General features: G+C 39.6%; 1 protein-coding gene across 4 annotated transcripts in view; it reads left to right on the top strand.

Annotated features, from left to right (window-relative positions):
* Nucleotides 1–21956, top strand: part of WDR48 (WD repeat domain 48) — a 44680-nt gene that overhangs the window by 20562 nt on the left and 2162 nt on the right. For 3 of the 4 annotated variants that reach the window (XM_008530276.2, XM_070577216.1, XM_070577217.1), the window contains exons 8-18: nucleotides 2504–2728; nucleotides 4701–4775; nucleotides 5698–5800; nucleotides 6615–6712; nucleotides 11230–11337; nucleotides 11667–11763; nucleotides 13810–13905; nucleotides 16240–16345; nucleotides 17324–17411; nucleotides 19762–19838; nucleotides 21264–21456. In XM_008530276.2, coding sequence (XP_008528498.1) covers nucleotides 2504–2728; nucleotides 4701–4775; nucleotides 5698–5800; nucleotides 6615–6712; nucleotides 11230–11337; nucleotides 11667–11763; nucleotides 13810–13905; nucleotides 16240–16345; nucleotides 17324–17411; nucleotides 19762–19838; nucleotides 21264–21456 — 1266 coding nt within the window. Of the gene's footprint in view, nucleotides 1–2503; nucleotides 2729–4700; nucleotides 4776–5697; nucleotides 5801–6614; nucleotides 6713–11229; nucleotides 11338–11666; nucleotides 11764–13809; nucleotides 13906–16239; nucleotides 16346–16706; nucleotides 16903–17323; nucleotides 17412–19761; nucleotides 19839–21263; nucleotides 21457–21956 lie in introns of all 4 variants that reach the window. The other variant, XR_011527506.1, reaches the window with a different exon arrangement.

The raw sequence follows: 21956 nt of genomic DNA, 5'->3' as shown, positions 1-21956 counted from the left end.
AGCATGTTTACTTTAGGGAACTGATCAACAAACAAGTATAATAGCTACTCATTTGGAAAAAAGAGAGGAGGACAAAAGAACCTGTATGTACTAATTCTCAGACTTTTGTAATATGAAGGGAATAGTTATCAGGTACTGCACCAGAGTATGTATTGCATCCTGCAGAGTTGCCCTGCAGGCTTATAATGGAGGGTCTCTGGTGGCATTGTAAGTCAGGGACTTGTGATAAGATATATATAACAGGCCAGTGATCCCATGGGTGTCAGCCTGTTGCCTCACTTCCTTTGTTGTAGAGTAGGATCCTTATTTAGCAGATTTTACTATTTGAAGTCTGTCACCTTTGCAGTTGTTTTGATTGGTGCTGACATTACTAGGCCAAGCCACCTGACTTTTTGGTCCTTGTGCTTGCTCAGGCAATTGCTTGAGTAGCTGGGACAACATGCCATGTTGGTTTGAGTCAGTCATGTCCTCATGTATCACTCACAGGGTTTTCCTGGTGGTAATATAAGTCCTGCTGAATCTAGCTTGGAGGTCCAGGGGTCTCTGAGCTTTAGGCCACTCTTTGCCCCTGACTTACCTGGCCCACTTGGCTGTTCTCTATTGCAGTTGCAGTTGTGTTTGAGTGACCATCCCAGAAACACTTATGTTAGTCAACAGCACCCTGGTCCCAATACACGGGTACCTCTCATCTCCATTGGAAAAACACAGAGCACCTGATCAGGGCTGTAGAATCTGTGCCCCTAAGTCTGATTGAGCAGAACCATTTGGGGCCTTCTGCCCTAGTCCCAGGAGTCACCTCATAATGAGAGAGTCTTCATGTTTATCCAGTGGAAGGGTGGAGGCAGTGGAAAACGTTTTAATGACTCTTCCAGCTTCTACAAGATATCAGGCACTAGAATTCCTATAAAATAGGCACACACTTCAACCATACTACCAAACACTGTAAAGAAGTTTGCTAATAATTGTACTTTGAAAGTAATTGCTGTCTATTTGGGGGCATACTTTTTAGCAGTCTTAGAATACTGACTACCGTCAAAGATTATTTTGTCTTCTACATCAGGGTTGATAAAACTCTGTTTTCTCATCTGCTTGTAGATGTGTACTTTGGGTTTGGGACGTATCTCTTCCTGTTGCAAGTCACCCAGGCTATGAGGACTTTGAACCCATTATCTTTGCCTTCCTTATCCTCAGATTGTCAAGCCTTGCTCCCTGTTGATACATGGTCTAGGATCTGAGTGATCAAAGGGTAGCATCTCTTCCAGGAATGGGGAGCCCCTCCTTGCCCTCTCTCCATCAGACTGCCGCAGGTCTCCCACACACATACTGAAGGTCTGCGTGTAATCTTCCTCTTTAGTTTCTTTATTGGTTAGTTTCTTGTGTAAACTAGTAGTCTCTTGTGAACTAGTCGGAATAGGTGATTAAAACACAGATGCTCCTCGCACCTTATGGGGGAGTCTCCTAGTATGTGTTCATTTAATTAAACATGTCCAGAGTTCTAAAGGCCCTTTCAAGTCACAGGCATGTTAATAAATCCTTAATGTTGCTGAAGGCCTCATCTGTTCAAATACTTTCCGAATCTCCAAGCCCACAACTATCTTCTCTTTGAAACTCTTTGCCTACTTAATTTCATACACCAGCACCAGCAGTTGCCTTTGTCCTTGGGGTCATTTTTTTCCCCAGAGAAACAAGTTTTTATCCTCTTCTGTAAGTCACCACAGTAACTGGTAGAGAACACCAGGCATGCTGAATGCAAATGTAGGGTGGCTGAGTCAGCCAGTTTCTGTCGGACTCACAGTGTGCTCAGCCCTAATTTCTGTGCCAGCAACTTCTTTGTAGTTGATGCTCCTGAACCTTTAGAAATTGTCAGAATTGCTAATGTTAACTCTGAATGCTCAGGGTCCACATTTTATATTAATAGAGGTTGAACTTGAGGCTCATATGGGAAGTATCCAAGGTCACAGAGAGTGAGTGGTAAGCCTGTGAGTAGTTTTTACTTCTGATGCCTGTCAATAGAATCCAAGAGACCTGGCAGGCCACCAGGAATCCAGAGCCCTGAGGGAAGGAACGAGACTGAGGTGTGACCCAGGGCTCCAAAAGGCTTGCTGTCCTAGTGCAGTGCTTCTCAAACTTAGCATACCAGAATGACCTGGAGAGGCTGTCAAAACAGAGATTGCTGGGCCCCACCAGAGTTTCTGCCTCATTAGGTCTGGAATGAGTCCCAGAAATTTACATTTCTAACAAGTTCCTGGGGGATGCCAGTGCTGCACGTGCCCAGGTAGAGGACAAAGGCAGTTTTGCTCAGAGGTTTCCCCTGCTTGAGCATGAACCGTTGCCTTTGGTCATTTCAGCCTGTGGTGCATGCATAAGTCTTTATCAGAGGCAGAAATACTGGTTGTTAGAAGTGTGTGTTTGACCGTGGGGAGTCAGGAGAGAAGCCAAGTGCAAAGCACAGGAAAGCAGGAACTTTGTGACAGGTTCTAACCTTAACTTTCTTTGTTCCCAGTGCCTTTCTGGCAGTTCTGATGGGACAATTCGCCTTTGGTCCCTTGGCCAGCAGAGATGTATAGCAACGTACCGAGTCCATGATGAAGGTGTTTGGGCTCTGCAAGTCAATGATGCCTTTACCCACGTGTATTCTGGAGGAAGGGACAGGAAGATTTATTGTACAGACCTAAGAAACCCTGATATTCGGGTGCTCATTTGTGAAGAAAAAGCACCAGTTCTCAAGGTGTGGCATATATTTTAGTTTTACAATTAAGATTGTTACATGTGATAGGCAAATATAGCAAAATCTCTATTAAAACATGAATCAACCGTGGTATTTTATTTGAAAAAGGTATTTTAACATTTTTGTTAGTCACCTGTGAAGAAATTGCAACTTTTTGGGTACCTTGGGGACCCGTGTCTCTCCCACTGGCAAATTCTACTGAGATTGCCCCATATTGCTCCGGAGGAGGAATATGAGGAGTTCAGTTGTCTGTGAGCAGACAGCAAAGCAGAAATGTGTACATTGCCTCAAGAGGGAGGTGTGGAAGAGTGCTCCTGAAGAAGAGGGAACGAGCTGGTTCATACTCTAAACCATTACTGCCTCAGAGCAGTCCTGATAATCAGGATCTGGGATGTGGGTAAAAGGGCACTTGAGAGGCTATCCATATGAACACCTGCTAAAAGTGAAGCCTGGACTAGAAAATGGCCAGATCATACGACAAGATGTTCAGCCTCACTAATAATCAGAGAATTGCACATTAAAGCAACAGTGAGGAAATTTTCAGATTTAAAATGGGGGCATAAAGACAGCACGGCCCCCTCTTAGGAATCATCTGAAAACAACAAAGACAACAAGAAATAGAATTGCGGATACTCATCATCTGCAAAACTAAGTGCTATCTGAACCCCAGACCATGGGATAGGAGGAAAGGCTGAAAAAGGGAGTAGAGGCCCAATGAGATAGTTGAGAGGATGCCTATGGTCTGAGAGCTCCCATGAAACTGGCCGAGTACAGTTTTTTAAGATATATGGCACACCCTAATGGACAAAACCAGTAATCCTTTAGAGAAGCAAGAGAATTAAGGCTGAAATCCTACAGACACAGCATGTGTGTAGGAAGCAGGCTGATGGGGGAAGACAAGTGTAGAGGAGAAACATTCTGCATTGTGAGTCCTGCAGCTGCCGGGATCTCTTGGCTCTGGAGAAAAAGATGAAAAGAACTTAGCACAAAGCGAAATAAGTCAGAGGGTGAAAGTCACATACCATATGATCTCACACATATGTAGAAGATAAAAACAACAACAAACTCATAGAAACAGAGGTTAGATTGGTGGTTACCAGAGGGGAAAGGGGGAGGGAGGGGGGCGAAAGGGGTGATTAGGCACTTGTGTGCGTGATCGATTGTGCTTAGTCTTTGGGTGGTGAACATGATGTAATCTATGTAGGAATTGAAATATAATGGTGTACACTTGAAATTTATATAATGTTATAAACCAACGTTACCACAATAAAAAAAATTTTTTTAAATAACTTAGCACAGACATAACCGTGTGTTATAAGGAACTTCACTTTGAACTGAAGAGGATTCGTGTTTGCTAGTCGAGCCCTGTCCCCAGGACTCGAAACCTGCGATTTCCTGGTACCGGAAGAATAGTGGATGAATGAAGATTGCATGCACATAATATATACGTGGGTTTATGTCTCTTTTTCTATGTATAGTATTTTAAAAATACAGAGGGACACACAGTAAACTTCACAAATGTACTGTCCTTAGGCAAGAGGGGCGAATTAATGGATACTTTTCACTTTTGCTGTGTTGTTAGGATGCTTTTTTGCTACAAACATTTTCAAAAAAAAAAGAAAGTTATTTCCTTGTTATTGAGAAAGATCATAAAAAGAAAAGAGTAGCAAAAAAATATTTATGGTCAGTCATCCTTTTGAATGTCTTCATTTAGATACCTTAACTTAATCACACTTAAAACTTTGTCACTGTTTTTGATAAGTCACCCCTGTTACACTTTTATAGAGTGTATATTCCTTTAGCAAAGAGACTGCCTCATTCTTATGTGCATCCCTAGCTTTTAACACATGCCATGGTACAATCGACACACAAATGTTGAATGGAGGAGTTGATATTTAGTAATGTATGGCTAGTCCTGGCAGTTCAGAAGAGTCAGCATTCTATAAAGCAATATTTTTTGCTTTATTTTCAGATGGAGCTTGATAGATCAGCTGATCCCCCTCCTGCAATCTGGGTTGCAACAACTAAGTCTACAGTAAATAAATGGGTAAGTGAGCCACTGTTGACCTGGCAAAGGTTTATAAACAGTGTGGTTTCTTATCAGAGACCTGTCAGATACCAGTAGCAAATGCTCACTATGACCTGACTCTCAGCATGCTTTTGGACAGTGGCAAAAATCTGAAAGCCCCTATGGATGCAGGTGTGATCCTAAGGATTTTACTAAAATTAAGGTAATAGTCAAAATGAAACTTCTGTCTTCTACTTCTTTGTCAGGAGCCAAGATAGGCATTTGATGTGCTTAGAACAGGCACTGTTGCCTGATAAAACCAGTAAATATTAGCACAGCTTCTAAACTCATGAAGCTGCATTTGAAAATAGGCAGCCCAAGGACCAGCACAGCAGGGAAGCTCGTTAGGATTCTCTTTTTTCTAAACCTAAGAGAAAGCAGAAAATTGTGCTTTCAAATTCGTTTCCCTTTTCTTCACATCATGGAGAACAGGGATAGAAATAGAGGATAAGCAGAGAGAAGTCATCAAAAATACTTTTAATTCTTAAATCTTAATTAAAGAAGATTTAAGTTTTCTTACTTACCAGACTATTTGTGGATAATAAAAGAGAAAGTGATTACATGTATTCCTGTTTATTTGCAGGTCCAGTGGTCTTTCTCTGTACTTGTAAAAAATACTGTATATCTTATCTAAATTTTATTGTTCTAATTTGAGATCAACAAAGCTTTACCTGCAAGAGTACCTAGTGTTCTCTCCAAAAAAACAACATTCCCTTCTTCATATTTGTTTGTTTGTTTGTTTTTAATCATGGTAGATAATTGTACTTCGTGACTAAGTATTTTTTAGTTGATGTTATTGTTGAGTTTTTCTCATTTGTTCTTTGTTTTTCTTGCCACTTTAAACAGATTGGCAAAGCTTACAGAGCATAAAATGATTAAATAATAAATTTTGTTCCTTTAGACATTGAAGGGAATTCATAATTTTAGAGCCTCTGGAGATTATGACAACGACTGTACAAATCCCATAACACCCCTTTGTACGCAGCCTGACCAGGTTATTAAAGGTGAGTAAGGAAATTGGGAGGTAATGTACCTTTTATTGAGGTTAATTGTTGTTACTAAGAGATTGACAAAAATAAAGGAGATGACCTTTCTTTAAATGTAATTCTTATGTCAACAAAAGACTAATAGTCTATTGGTTTATTTTTAATAAAAGAAAAACATTTAAAAATGCTAACGTGGGCTTTCTTGAGTTAATCTTTTTGCTTAGCATCAAAATAGTCATGGTCTTGGTAAAGCCAATAGCCATTTTGTAAAATATATAAAGTTTAATGTTGCCTTTTGGCACAAATGAGAAAGGTCATATCTGGTCCTCAAATTGTACATGCTACAGCTGAGAGTGGCAACTCTAACGTAGAGTTTGAGATTAGAATATTGAATGGTGCATTCATCTGTAGTTAGATGTCCGTGCTATTGCCTTTAGATTACAGTGTCCATTCAGGAGGCATAAAAGAGAGGGAATATAGGAAGCAAAAGTTAATGAGAGATGGGACTAATTCAGAGATTTCCTGCCCTTATTTGAAATTTGCCAGATTTTCCAGTGGGTAAAACTGGTTGCCCTTCACAATTTTCCACTAGTAGCCTCTTGAAATGAGGAGTCCTTTAACTCATAATCTATCATTAAAATCAGATAGTTCTTCTTTAATTGGCCTTAAATTGCCTTAGATATAATTATATAGTCTTCTCATTTGCCTTCTCATTTCTGGTGGCTAGTATGACTTATGTTCTGTTACAGGACAGTTAACAGTTGTTGCCATTCTGTGAATTTAAATGTAGAAGGGTTGTTTTGCTAATTGTGTGGGGTTTTTTTTCTTTTAGGGGGTGCTAGTATTATTCAGTGCCACATTCTTAATGATAAGAGACATATATTAACCAAAGATACCAATAATAACGTGGCATATTGGGATGTATTGAAGGTGAGTATCTTTTTGTGTTAAATATAAGTTATTGGATCATGTATCCCTTTTATTTTTAGTTGTAAAATATATATAAAATAAGATAACATAATGTATAAATTAAGCTTTAATTGCAATAATACCTTATGTTGTGTGTGGATACTTTCTTATATGAATATTAGATAAGGCTTTTTAAACACCTAAAATTTGAATGGAACCATTTTCTCTGTTGAGTATGTTACGAACTGTGTTATTTGCTGCCATACCTTAAAATGAATACATTAGAGTTCCTCATCCTTGACCTTACTAACATTTTGGGCCAGATAAGTTTTTGTTGGGGAGGTGGAGAGAGGGATCTGTCCTGTACATTATAGGATGTTTAGCAGCATCTTCACCTGCTACCCACTAGATGCCAGTTACCACTTTCTCCTCCCATCCCCTCCCCACTTCAGTTTGGACAGCCAAAAATGTCTCCAGACATTGCCATGTGTTTATGGGGAGGAAGAAGGATGCAAAATCACTCTAGGTTGAGAACCACTGGAGTATATGAAATAAGTTTGGCCTTTTCTTAGGATTTACAGCCATCACTGTGAGCATGTTATAACTCTGGGTCATGTTACAATGGCTCCCTCTGGGATAGTTGAGATATATTAAGTTGTTCAACCACATTCTAAATAGCACTAAACAATTTATGGGCAGATTGAGAAGTTTGCTTTTAGAGTTCTGATAAATGTTCCTTCTTAGTGTTGTTAGTATATTTGAATGAGTATTACGTACAGAGAATTGTATTGAGAGTCATAGTGATGGAAGAGTCTGTACCATGATCCCTTCTTGTAGGAGGGACAAGAGTGGGGGAATGTGAAAGCCTTTTAGGTAAAGAATCATCAAATCACAGGAAAGCTTATGGACAAGGGCAATTACTTACAACTGGAGAAATCAGGAGAGCTTCATGGTAGAGAATTCATTTGAACAGGGTCTTAAAGGATTCCAGCAGACGAACAATGGGAAGGCATTTTAGGAAGAGGGAGTGAATGACATAGGCACGGAAGAAGGAAGGTACATATTCAGGGCAAGGTGAGCAGTTTTGTGTAATTGGAGACTAGAGTGAGTATGAGGGAGGAGTAGTGGTTTAAGAATGAAAGATAAGAGTTCAGTCATTTCCCAAAGAGCCTTGAATTGCAGGCCCCAGAGTTGGCCTTTCTTTGGTACTTCCTAAAGAATCTCGATCTGAGATGGTTTTAGAGCAGGAAAATCCCACGTTCAGAGCAGTAGTAGTATGGGTAATGAGAAAGAAGCTGGATGACAGTTGTCTTACGCTTACTGGTTCGGGGATCTAACAGCAGAGGTAGATGTTGGGTGTATTATAAAGGGAGAATGGAAAAGATCTGGTGTTTTGGTTAGGCTCCTGGTTATAAGGATCAGAGATTCATTTAAATTAACTCTGGATCTAAAGAATAAGATAAACAAGTTTCTTTCTGGGAAAAGAGACCATCTCTGAATAGAAACCTTGGCCTGACTAACACTTTCCTTCCCTGTGGGGCAGCTGTGTGGGAAGTCACATTGCAAAACAGTTGTTTGCTGAGCATCACTTCAGAACAAGAGGCCTTAGTTGAGTGGAAAATTTAATTGCAGCGGGCTGCAAAAGTCTGATTGGTTTTTCTTACAGTAGAAATATGCTTATCAGGGGACTAGAAACTCAGCATTTGTGTCAGAATGGGGTGTTGTGGAGATGGGGAGGCTCCAGAACAGCCCTAAGGACCTCATCAGCAGGAACTTTGATACTCCACTACTACTGTGGCCCTAGCGCTGCTCTGTGGCTGGGCTTCACCTCATACTTCCCAGCATTGATGCTCTCCAGAATAGCTAATAAAATCTAATCAGGCCAGCTACTCTTTGAGGGTTGACTTACTGATTTCCTGACTATGGGTCTGATGTCCATTCTTGGTCTAATTAGCTGAAGCATTAGTAGAGTCATGCTGTCTGAATGGGAGGTAGTTCTGCATCGATGGGACACTGAGCTGGCATGCACAATAATTGGCATTTTTGTGTCCCTAGCAGCTTCCCATATCCAGACACCAGATCTTGAAGTTTCAAGATCAAGTGATCGGATAAAATGGACATGACATTAAACGGAAGTAGGGAAGTCAGGAGCATTTAAGAACATAGGCTCAGAGTTGGATAGAGCTACATTCTAATCTTGACTCTGCCAGCTATTAGCTAAGTGATGTCCCAGAATATGCTGAACCTCTCTAAACCTCCGTCTTCATTCCTGAAATGTGGGTGGTACCTATTTCTTGGTGATGTTAAGGAGATGTTCAAGAAATATATAGCGTAGTGGCTGGCAGATAATAGGAGGCTGTTGTACTAATACCGGTGAAACAGCATCATCAGATGTTTATCTGGACTAGGGTGGGAACAAATGGAATGGCAACAAATAGAACGGTTAGATATTTAGGCCTGTGGATAAGAGTGATGCTTGAGTGAAAGGGAGTATGAAGGAAAGGAAAGAGCAGAGAGGAATCTCAGATTTGTAGATTAGATAGTTTGGTGAGTGTAAGTGATACATGGGATGTAAGGAAAAATGGTTTGTTGGGGAAAAGGGACATGCTGAGAAAGACAATGAATTTGAGTTTATGTGGGATATCTGGGTGGAGGTGTCTGCTGGGCAGACAGCTATACCACCCATTGCACAGATGGAAGAACTGGGCTGGAGAAATAGGTTCTGCAGTCATCAGCTCATGGATTACAATTGAAGTCATAGGAAGTATCAAAGTTTCCAAAGGATACATCTATACTGAACAGAAACGAAACCAAGTCATCGCTCTTTCAGGAATTGTTAGAAAAAGAGGAAGCCACAAAGGTGTATAGTAAAAAAGGATAAGAAAACCAAGAGCTGATGGCAGCTCAAGCACTAATTTAAGCCTTCCAGAAAGGAGCTTGTGGTTAGCAGCATTGGCCTGCTGAGAGTTCATATAAGATGTGGGATATAGTATGCTCATGGATTTAACCACTGAAGAGGATGGTGTCTGGGGAGAACAGTTTCTAGGGAGTTCTAAGGGCAAAAGCCAGATAGAATGAGTTGAGTAGTGATTGGGAGGTGAAGAGACAGAATTTGAGTGGAGCCCATCTTTCATGAAATTTGGCTTTGGTGAGGTGGGCAGCAAGAGGCAGTTGCTGGAGAGGAGTTAGGGATCAAAGGGTTAAGGGAAGGTTTTGTCTCAGTGTTTGTATGTTTTGAGATGGGAGAAATGAGCATGGTTCACTGCTCATGGGGAGAAGCCAGTAGAGACATCAGAGGGTAGATGATGGTACAGGGTCCCCAAGAAGTGAGAGGTGAGGGGATCTAGAGCTTAGCAAGAAGGGACACCTTTTTCCTTGTACCAAGAAGAATGGTAGCAGAAAGTTAAGAGGATTCTGTCAAGGCTTCCCTTTTTTTGAGGAGAAGAGGTCAGGCTCATGTTCTGAGGGTAGTGAGGGAGGTGTCAAGGTCAAAGATAGGAGGAGAGTAAAGATTTAGCAGAGAAGCTGTGAAGAATGGACTTTGGAAACAAGACGTCTCAGCGTTAATGATCCAGTTGAAGTTGGAGACTGTATATTTATACTAGGAATATTGTCAAGGATTTGAGAGGCCAGCATGTCCTATGTGTTGTCCATGTGGATGTTGATGTTGTCCGTGATGAAAGAAAGAACTCAAGATAAACTGCACGACACTGAGCCAGGGCTGCAGTCTCCGCTGAATGAGGGAGAGAGTGACCACAGAGATTGCTAGATGGCGTTAAGGAAAAGGGTACAGCTTACTGCAGCTAAATGACGTGGCCGCAAAGAAACAGGAGTTTTTACGTGGAGATGATGGAATAAAGGTCTGTATATGCCTTTAGGGAGCTATCGGTGTGGGAGAAGAAGCAGAGTTATGAGTTGAGAAGACGGTTATGAAGTGGGACCCTCAGGAAAGAGCCAGGTTGCTGTTAGGACAAGGAGGTGGATGAAACATGCTGTGATGTGCTTCAGGATTGAAATGAGCTGTAATTGGAAATGCTCCATGGCACCAGAGGAAGTTGAGGACATACTTTTGGGGAGCACACATATTTAGAGAATGAAAATAAGGAAGGATTATAATGGTCAAGAAAGAGAAACTCAAAACTGCTGCCTATGTTATAGCTGTTGTCTGAAGGTAGTTTCACAGTTCTCTTAAAGTGCTTAGTAACTGTTATTTGTTCCTTGAAGATTTTTTTGCTTCATTTGACTTTGCTTCCAGATAAACGTGGTGGTATGTTATATCAATATAAGCAAAATCAAATTATAGTTTCCAAAAAAGAATATACTGTGGTTTTTTAATTTAAAATTTTAATAGCAGATAGTTATTTAAAGATAAATGCTTTAAGATAAAACTATGTGACCACATCTTTTTGAAATGTTTTTTAGGCTCCATTTTATTTAGACAAATGTGAAAGTGTATAAAATTTTAAATAGCTAAGTCAGAATCAAATCAATTTACCACTTAATATTAGTAATTATTGTACGTTCTTTTTGGTGTATAGGCATGTAAAGTTGAAGATCTGGGCAAAGTGGATTTTGAAGAGGAAATTAAGAAAAGATTTAAGATGGTATATGTGCCCAATTGGTTCTCAGTAGACTTAAAAACAGGGGTAAGTTAACAAACTGATATTTGTGTACTTTGGGATAGTAGAAAATTTCTAATACAGCTGAAAATTAAGCAGTGTTACTTACAGAGTCCTATGTTTTTAAGTGTGAAAGGAAAAAAATTTTAATTTTAACACTTGCAAAATACAGTTTAAATGCCTTTTGCTATCCCAGTAAATTAAATTGTGATTACATTCAGTCACATGAAACCCATTTTGGTTTTGAATCTGTGGCTTAGCACTTTAGTCAAATCGAGCAAATAAATAAGGATTTAGAGACTTATTGGGAGGATGTATCAAATAGAATGCCACTAAGCATTTTTTCCTTGTGACAGATGTTGACTATTACTTTGGATGAGAGTGACTGTTTTGCTGCTTGGGTTTCTGCGAAAGATGCTGGCTTCAGCAGCCCTGACGGGTCAGATCCAAAACGTGAGTTTAGGTATCCTTCTTTCCCTCCTTCCAAAAGAGAAGGGGGATCTGTGCTGTTTTTTGCTACATGCTCATCTTTTTTTTAATATTTTGGTTTTTAAAATCATTTTTCCTGAAATCCGTTTATCCTCTCATATGGAAATGGAAAATACTATTCTATTTTAAGTGCTTGAGAGGACTTGATTTTTCTTACAGTCTGCGGTTTAGCTTTAACAATTAAATACGCAACACACTGTCTACCCTTAAACCATTCTGGAAATCTGTTAGGTTAGGAAAAGTGAAGCTGGGAAACAGGTTTCTTGTTGTTGTTGGTTTTCCTTTTTTTTTTTTAATTGAGGTATAATTGATGTAATATTGTATTAGTTTCAGATGTACAAAATAGTGACTCAATATTTGTATATATTGCAAAATGATCACCACAATAAGTGTAGTTAACATCCATCACTGTACACACATTTTTTTCCTTGTGATGAAAATTTTTAAGATCAAATATCTTTAAGATTTGAAATATGCAATACAGTATTATTAACTATAGTCACCATGCTGTGCATTACATCTCCATGACTTATTTATTTTATAATCAGAAGTTTGTACCTTTTGACCTTTTTCACCCACCTCTGGCAACCACCAGTCTGTTCTCTGTATCTATGAGTTTGTTCTTTTTTAAAACTTTTTTTAGATGCCACATATAAGTGAGATCATATGGTATTTGTCTGTCTCTGTCTGACTTATTTCACTTAGTATAATGCCTTCAGGGTCTATCCATGTTGTCGCAAATGGCAAGGATTCATTCTTTTTTATGTCTGAATAATACTTCATTGTGTATACATATACTCACCACATTTTCTTTATTCATCCATCAGTGGACACTTAGGTTGTTTCCATATCTTGGCTATTGTAAATAATGCTGGGGTGAACATGGGGTGTGTATATCTTTTCAAGTTAGTGTTTTTGTTTTCTTCAGATAAATACCAAGAAGTGGAATTGCTAGATCCTATGGTAGCTCTGTTTTTAAGTTTTTGAGGAACCTCCGTACTGTTTACCATAGTGGCTGCACCAATTTACATTCCCACCAACAGTGCACACCTGTTTTATTTTCTCCACATCCTCACCAACACTTGTTATTTCTTATCTTTTTGATAATAGCCATTCTAAGAGATGTGAGGTGATATCTCATTGTGGTTTTGATTTGCATTTCCCTGATGATTAGTGATGTTGAGCATCTTTTCATGTACTTATTGGCCATCTGTATGTCTTCTTTGGAAAAATGTCTATTCAGATCTTCTTCCCATTTTTTAATCAGATTTTTTTTTTGCTGTTGAGTTGTATGAATTCTTTATATATTTTGAACATTAACCCCTTTTCAGATAAATGATTTGAAAATATTTTTCCCCATTCAGTAGATTGCCTTTTCATTTTGTTGATGGTTTCCTTTGCTGTTCAGAAGCTTATTAGTTTGATGTAGTCTTGCTTGTTTATTTTTGCTTTTGGTTTCAGATCCAAAAAATCATTGCCAAGACTAATGTTAGAGAGCTTACTGCCTGTGTTTCCTTCTAGGAGTTTTATGGTTTTCAGGTCTTAAATTCAAGTCTTTAATCCATTTTGAGTTATTTTTTGTGTGTATTGAGAAGAGACTCATCTTTTAAGAGTCTATTATATTTTGCTGATTATATCATTGGTCAGTATTCTCTTAAGAATGTAGCATGTAGAAATACCTGATATATACAAGTATAGTTTTAGTGGATTTATGTGGAAATAGCCCTTTAAAGAATGCAATTCATGTTTTTGTTTGTTTTTAAATGGTTACATCTGAACAACCAAATAGAATATCTGTTTGCTCTATATTATCACTGCTTTAAGCATTCTAAGATAAAGTTTTAATAGAGTTGGCAAAATCTCCAAAGTCTTTTTTTTAGACATCATTGGCATTGGGTTAAGAATTTAGCATTAGAATATGTGGAAACATAACTTTTCTTTCTTTCCCTCTATTTTTAGGTTAAAACTAGTAACTCTCTCTTCCATTTCTTTTAATTAACTCTTTTGCAGTGAACTTGGGGGGACTTTTGCTCCAGGCACTCCTAGAGTATTGGCCCAGAACACATGTGAATCCAATGGATGAAGAAGAAAATGAAGTAAACCATGGTTCGTGTTGTTATATCGGGATAATTGATTAAAAATTACTCAGAAGTTAAAAATACTTAGACTGTTTGTTATGCTAAAAATTTTTAAGAAACATTTTAAGCATTTGCTAAATTGTGACATAATAAATATTTGTGATATGCCCAGTTTATTCCCCTCCTTTCCACATCCCGAAGTGAGAATGTGCATTCAGTCTTAACTGAGATTCCAAGAGAGCTTTCAGTCAGTGAGACTGCTCAAGCTGGGTGGGATAAACTCTATATACCTTCATCCTTGAAAGTAGGCCGTTTAACAGCCTTACTTCAAAGATATTTCTCAGAGTATTTGTGAACCTGCTGAATTTCCCTCTAAAGCTAGCTAATTAGCTGCATCAGAAAGCCAGGTTTGTCCTTGTAGAGTCGTACTTTATGTTGGCCTGAAATGTAGATACTACCTAGTTTGATAATCTACCTGATCTTGGCTCTGAATGTTTCAAAAAATCAAATTCCAACTCAGAAGTATCAGGGTAAGTCAACAAGTATGTGTGAAGCATTAGTGTCATTGAGGACACTCAAAAGCTATATGTGCCATGCAGTAACTTTCTCTGGGCAGCAAAGGAGAACATGTTTTGAATGTATGAATTTGGATCAGCTTGATTAAAGGAAGGGGGAAAAAGGAACTTAAAATTTCACAGCTCATATGTTACCTCCAGCTGGTTGAAGAGTACTTGAGTCCCACCCACTGAGGGCTTACTCACCTGAGGATTCTTCGAATTCTCTGAGGATTCTGCTGAAGATTGCCCACTTCCGGTGGTCCGCAGTGACGAGGACCTCCTGCCAGAGATTTGTTCTGGCTGACTGATTCATCCATAATGATTTTTGGAGTTTAAATTTCTTTTGCAAGGATGACATGCTTCTCTGAAAGCCAGTCTTCTGACGTTCCCATTAGGGAGAGGGCACTGACCCCAACCATGAGGGCTTTTCTTTTATGTCACCTGGCCCAGTTTGCTTCCTGTCAGAATTGTACAGTGGACCATGAAGCAGAGAAACTCAATGGAAAGATCTCTCCACAGAGGGTTGAAAAAGCCAATTTGTGGTCTGGGCTCTGCCGTTTATCAGCTATGTAACTATGGGCATGTCATTTCCTGTTCTTGGCTTGTCCTCCATCTATAGCATGGCAGTTAGACAGAATGCCCTCAGAGGCCCAAGTAGATGATAAAGATTAAGTAATCAAAAAACAGTGGTACGGTCAGCACCCCTTGAATCCAAGCTTTGGTTAGGGGAGTAAGGAGGAAGTCAGAGGAAACCCCACATCATCTCTAAAATCAAACTGCCACAGTAAATGCAGCTAGGGCCCGCCCACCTCCCCAGCTAGAGCTCAGGACACTGCACACTCCACCTGTCTGGTAATCTGCTGCACCTGCACAGTGCTCAGTGGATACTCAAGAGTTGCCTAGATTATACTTGGTGAGCAGCTCAAGTATTCAGAGGCCTATAGTGAGTTGCAGGTGGGGGTAATAAAGATAAATGGTCATAGATACCCTGTCCTTCAGGGACTGACATTCTTGTGGGGCAGAGAGCTACCCACATAAAGCATTATGAGATCGGAGAGAAGTGGTGGATGCTATGAGAGAGGTTCTGCAAGTGCTAAGGATTTCAGAGGGTGAGCTTGCTTCCAGATCTATTAGGGAAGTGTTTATGAACAAGGTGGCACTTGAGTGAGGGTCTGTTGCACTTGGATCAAAACATTACAAAGAAAGCAGAGTGAAGTGAAATCCGCGGAGAGCAATAAAAATGAGATTATGGCCTCTGAGGATTTTATTGTTTGCTAATACCTTAGCCATTAGTTACAGCTGCCATTAACCATAATTTTTTTTCCTGGACCCAGAAATTTTCTGAGCTTGGTGTTCTACGAAAGAAAAAAAAGGCACACTGCCGTCTGTAAACAGGCTGTGCTAGACCTCCCTGTGGCTGAAGTAGATGGTTAGGTTTCCTTTCAAATCTCAAACATGAATCTCTTCTATTAAAATCCTCTAAAATGCAGTCATTTCTCATGAGCTACATCGCAAGTTGCCATATTTCATATTTTCAGGAATATAACTGTGGTTTGTTTTTTACTTTTATTTCTGAATGGCTGACTGATAGAACTTTTTTTTTTTTTAAAGATTTTATTTTTTTCCTTTTTTCTCCCCAAAGCCTCCTGGTACATAGTTGTATAGTCTTCGTTGTGGGTCCTTCTAGTTGTGAAAACTTTTGACTTTAACAATCTTATGATGTTTGAAGCTTATGGAAACAAAATATTTAGGATCTGTGTTTTTAGCACTAACTGAATACTGACACCATCTGCATCTTTTCCTAGTAAATGGGGAGCAGGAGAACCGAGTACAGAAGGGAAATGGATATTTTCAGGTGCCCCCACACACCCCTGTGATCTTTGGTGAAGCTGGAGGTCGCACACTGTTCAGGTATGAGTAAGGACTGGAGGCCCTGCCTAAGAAAGCACCCCATTTGCTAAGAAGTATTGATTCAAACAGATATTATAGAGGGTTTATTATTAACTTCTAGGGGTGTCATGGATTTGGAAACTTCCATCTCCATGAGACAGTTAAGTGTTTCATGCTAGTAGACCACATTCTGATTGAGAGCTGAGCCCCTGGTGTTAAAATGAGTTCAATACCTTGCCTCGAGGCAGCTTCTCTAGTGGTTTCTGCAGGAAACTCTCACTTTGTCTCACTTAGCCAGCGTGACTGCCAGGGTCAGGGAACAGATGGCATTTCCAGAAGTCCCTGCCCACAGAACAGCATCAGAGTAGGTAACTTCCCTCAGGCTAGGCCAGGCAAGACGGACTGGGCTGCTCCCGGGAACTGCTATGCGCAACAATGGCCTGACGTGAGGTTCGAGGCAGTCCTTCGTGAGGCGCCGCAGGGAAGAGCTGGACTGGCTTCACCTCCAAATTGCCAGTAAGGCCCTGGTGGAGTCACGGGGGGAGCTCACTAGAGTCTCCCAAAAGTAAGGACCAAAAGTAAGAAAATGTTTGTCTTGCCCTTGAGCGCTTGTCTTGCCCTTTCCCTTCTCTTCCTTTATGGTGGTTTCCTGAGAGTGTGGTTACCAAAAATATCCTGACCCCCATTATGTGTGGAGGCTTGTGCTATGCACTGTGGCACTGGCAGGGGACCTTTCTTGAGGGCTTTGCCTACATCACCCAAGGACTCAGAGGCAGCTGTAGTGTATGCCTGGCCTCAGTTCTGGGGCCTGAGTTCTAGGGCCTGCTCTCCCTCCTAGCCGAGTTAGTCATTCTGCCTGGCTGCACTTTTTTCCTTCAGCTGTCAGTTGGGGGTTTTCCTAAACGACCTCTGTAAGGGTCCCTCCCTCTAATGTTTGTTGACAGTGATTTTGTCATCTGTGCTTGTTGTGTTGCTTACTACCTGATGGATTGTGTTTAGGCTGCTCTGCCGAGATTCAGGGGGTGAGACTGAGTCGATGCTTCTTAATGAGACGGTGCCACAATGGGTAATTGACATCACTGTGGACGTAAGTGTCTTCCACTACCACTTTGCCCTTTTACTTTTCCCAAATCATGAAGTTAAGAACTGCTTTAGACTGTATAATCTTAAACTTTCATAAAAACTAGGCTGCCAAGTGGAACCCTTTTCTGCTCCCTGCAGTTCCAAAGTTGCAGAAATATTGATAATTTATACATCTGTTTATATCTTTGTTGGGTTTTAATTATGAAAATAATAGATGCTTATTGAAGAAAATAATGAATAAAGTGAAACTCACATCCCTTTCCCAGTCACTCCTCCTCTTCCATTCACCCCGTCCTTCTCCCCAGAGGTAACAACTACTAATAGTTTAGTGCATAGCCTTCAGTACTTTTTTCTGTGCATACACATCATATATTATTTGCATATATATATGTGCATATATACTTCATTTTATTTTGCACAAAATCTCCTATTATACATACTGTTCTGCAACTCTTTTTTTTCACTTAAAAATATATTTTGGACATCTTTTCATGTCTGTACATATGGATTATTCCTTTTTAATGACTGCATAACATTCCATTGTATAAGTATACCATAATTTATTTAACCAGTCCCCTATTAATGGACATTCAGGTTATTTCCAATGTTTTCTATTACAAACAATGCTGCAGTGAACATCCTTTTACATATGTTTGTGTACTTTTTAGGATAAATTCCTAGAAGTAGAATTGCTGGATCAAAGGGTATGCACATTTTAAATTTTGATAGATAGTGCCAAATTGCCTTCCACAAAGGCCGTCCCACTTGACACTCTCACCAACAGTGGATCAGTGCCCATTTCCCCACACCCTCACCAACGCTGGATACTTTAAATCTTTGCTGCAAGATAGGCAGATATTATCTCACTGTTTTAATGTGTGTTTTCTTTTTTTAATTTGTAAGGTTAAGCATCTTTTCATATTGGCCGTTTGTATTTCTTCTGTGAATTGTCTGTCTGTATTCTTTATTGATTTTACTATTGGGCTATTTGTCTTATTGATTTGTAGGAGTTCTTCATACTGAATATTAACCTTTTGACTATTATCTGTGCCTCTCAATTGAATTTTTACTTTGTTTATGGTGTCTTTTGCCAGGCAAAAGGTTTTAATTTTTGTATAATCAGATTGATCCTTTATGGCTCTGAGTTTCATAGCTTGCTTAGGTGTTTCCTACTCCAAAGTAGCAAAAATGTTTTGCCGTGTTCTCCTCCAGTACGTTTATGGTAATTATCTATGTCTGGATCTTTAATCTATTAGAATTTATTCTGTTTTGTGTGAAGTAGGATGCTAACTTTCTCCAAATGGATAGCCAGTGTGCCAACACAATTTATTGAATAATCTCCCCTTTTCCTACTAATTTGAAGTGCTATCTTTACCATATACTAAATTTCTATGTACACATGGGTCGGTTTCTAGACTCTTATGTGCTGTTGACCTATTTTGTATATTCCTAAACTATATGAAAAGAGATTTAATCTCTAAACCTTCAGAAAATTTGTTTTCTGTCCCAGATAGACCTCCAAGAACTTAAAGCCAGTGTGACACCTGATGGATATTCTATGGTCTTCTCTAAGTGCAAGCTCCCCATAAACCACTACTTCCTTTGAGTGTGAAATTCACCTGGGAGGCATTGCTGACTTTAGGCCCGTGGCTTATTCCTGAGAGGAGACATCCAGACAGGATATGACATGGAGGCTTGGTGGGGATTAATACCTAGAGAAAAGATGACCAGTTAATTTTATCTTTCATCTAAGTATGTGGTTTACTTCGTGGTAGACATGTAGGTGCTTGGCTGACATTTCCACTCTTGCTTAAAACTTCAGACCTCACTCTCATGTCAGAGGGAAGGGGAGAGAGAGGAGCTGATTGGCCTCTTCAGTTGATGATATGCCTCAACAGCATAGAGTGTATAGTTTTGCTCAAACGTGAATGTTGTGGGTTTCTCTCAAGACACTTAAATTTTTTGTTTGGGCCTTTAGATATCAGCCCCAATGCTTTAACATGGAATTGAGATTTTGGTTTGTATGGCTTAAAGAATTAAAATAAAGTTTCTTTCCCTGTAGTACCTTGAATTGGTATTTGAGAAGAGCCATGCTGTGGTTTCATATTGCCACTGACATAATGTGTGATTTGTCTTTATGTATCCTTTATTATAAAACAAAATGTTACACTTTCTGATATATTTTCTCTTAAGGCTGACTTAGATAACTTGATGGCTTACTATAAATTTCATAGAAAGTCACTTTTAATTGTAAAATAACTGTTAACTTGTAAATCATGTTTTCCTGTTGACTTCACTTTAGCCTGTCAGCTAACAGAAACTATTATATCTTTTTTTCACTTTTACTATTTCAGAAAAATATGCCCAAATTCAACAAAATTCCTTTCTACCTCCAACCTCATGCATCTTCAGGAGCAAAAACCTTAAAAAAGTAAGTAAATGTATTGTCATGTGATGACTTGATCTAATTAATTACCAGAGATATTTTTATTCCTTATGATTGCTTTTATAGTAAAGAAAGCTAGTACTAGATCTAAGCTAGTTTTATAATATTGAAAGTTTATACAATGTAACCATTTTCCAAGTACCTACTGTGGTAGTCTGCAGATGTTAAAAAAATAAGTGATGTTCATAAATAATCTAAAAATAATAGATTTTGTCTCTTGCCATAATTCATAGTTTAGGACACAATCTGTGTATAATAACTGCTTTTATGGATACTTAGGGAACAAGAGTAGGGGAAAGAAAAGAATTTGTGGCTGGAGCTTTCCAGAAAGGCTTCTTGAAGGACATGAAATTTCAGGTGGGCATGTAAGGATGGATAGAACTTCAAAAGAGAGATATTCCAGGTCCAGGAAATCATCAGGGATTTAGAAGTGGGAGCGTGCACAAGATACTGAAAATTAGCGAGGACCAATGTAGCTGCAGCATAGGATGGAGGGGTGGCGGGAAGATACTAGGAGGGAAGTCAGAAAGGAAATTTGAAGTTTCATTGATGTATATCCTACCATGTAAAATCAACACTTTAAAACATTTTGTTAGGGAAATTTCTAAACATATACAAAAAAGAGAAGAGGAGAATGAACTCCCATTGTCTTAACAAACAGCTTCAGTAATTATCAACACGTGGCTAAAGATTCTGTTTCATCTAAACTTCTACCTGCCCTCCCACCCACCTACCTACACACACACACACAAGATTATTTTAAAGAAAGTCCTATATCACTTCAACTAGATTTAATGGCTGAAGTTCAAGATGGCTTTCAGAGTTTGAACCTGGGCTCCTTGGTTTGACCATTATTAACTGATGTCAGAGATGCAGGAGAAGTAGGTTTAGGGGTGAGGAAGGTGATGAATCTAGTTCTGGACATGTAGAGTTTGAGGGGCCTGTGGGATATTCTGCTGCAGATACCCAGCTGGCTGTCAGGTTTGTGGGCCTGGAGTTCAGGCAGGAGGTTGAGACTTGAGGTCTTGGCTGCAGGCAGGAAAGCCCTGCGACAGATGAGCACCAAGATCATCGGAGCCTGGTAAGTACTGGGGCTGCCTTCCCTTCCAGGAGCCCATGCTCTGGGAAAGTCTTTAAGGGAATAAAACCCAGAAGGCTATTCTTTATGTATATGTAAGTTTTAAGAACATGTATTTAATCTCACTTAGCTGCACATAATCTGGGTCTTAGGAGGACACTAGAGAAAATCTGTTGGCAGTTCTAAAAATGGATTAAGGCAATGACTAAAAGCATTTATTGGTTTATGTTTCTGTGGTATGTTTTATCTTTATCAAATGTAAACACCAAAGAATTTGGAACAGATAATATCCAGTGATTCCTGATGTCACAATCTGCCCTTGCTTTTTATAGAGATAGACTCTCTGCTAGTGACATGCTCCAAGTCCGGAAAGTAATGGAACATGTTTATGAGAAAATCATCAACTTGGATAATGAGTCTCAAACCACTAGCTCTTCTAATAATGAAAAACCAGGAGAACAGGAAAAAGAAGAGGATATTGCTGTTTTGGCAGAGGAGAAAATCGAACTTTTGTGCCAGGACCAGGTAAGTGGACTTGAGAACCACAGCCTCATTTTTTCCAGTGCTGGTGCTAAGATAGGGTTACATAACAGGGTGTTATTATGATTCTCAAGTCTGTTGCCTTTGGGGGGCTTCAGCTTTTAGAAGGACTCCAAGGAGCGCTGGGTTTCTCCCACCTATCTGTGAGGCCCCTTCTGGAGGGACTCTTCAGTCCATCCCAAAGCTTCCATTTACCCCTGCGGAGGTTTTCAGGAAAGGAGCACGGAGATTTAAATACACACACAAACAAATGTGGATGTGCTGGCAGCTTTTTTTCTGAGAAGAAAAAGACACATGATCATCTTAATTTGCAGAGGAGCATCTCCCATGTTAGTTTAAGCTTTGAGGTGGAGTTGGGTGGAGCTGTTTCAAATAAAGATGCACTCATGACATTTCTTCAGAGGAATGGCTGAAGATGGTGTTTCTGGCCTAGCCACACAGGCTGCACACCTCACTGTGCCCAGGTTTGTGCCTGTATGCATGGC

Source organism: Equus przewalskii, chromosome 15 (genome assembly GCF_037783145.1).
Source record: "Equus przewalskii isolate Varuska chromosome 15, EquPr2, whole genome shotgun sequence".
NCBI classification, from domain to species: Eukaryota; Metazoa; Chordata; class Mammalia; order Perissodactyla; family Equidae; genus Equus; species Equus przewalskii.
Note: the sequence above shows the minus strand (reverse complement) of the source record. Positions and strands in the feature narration are given on the sequence as shown.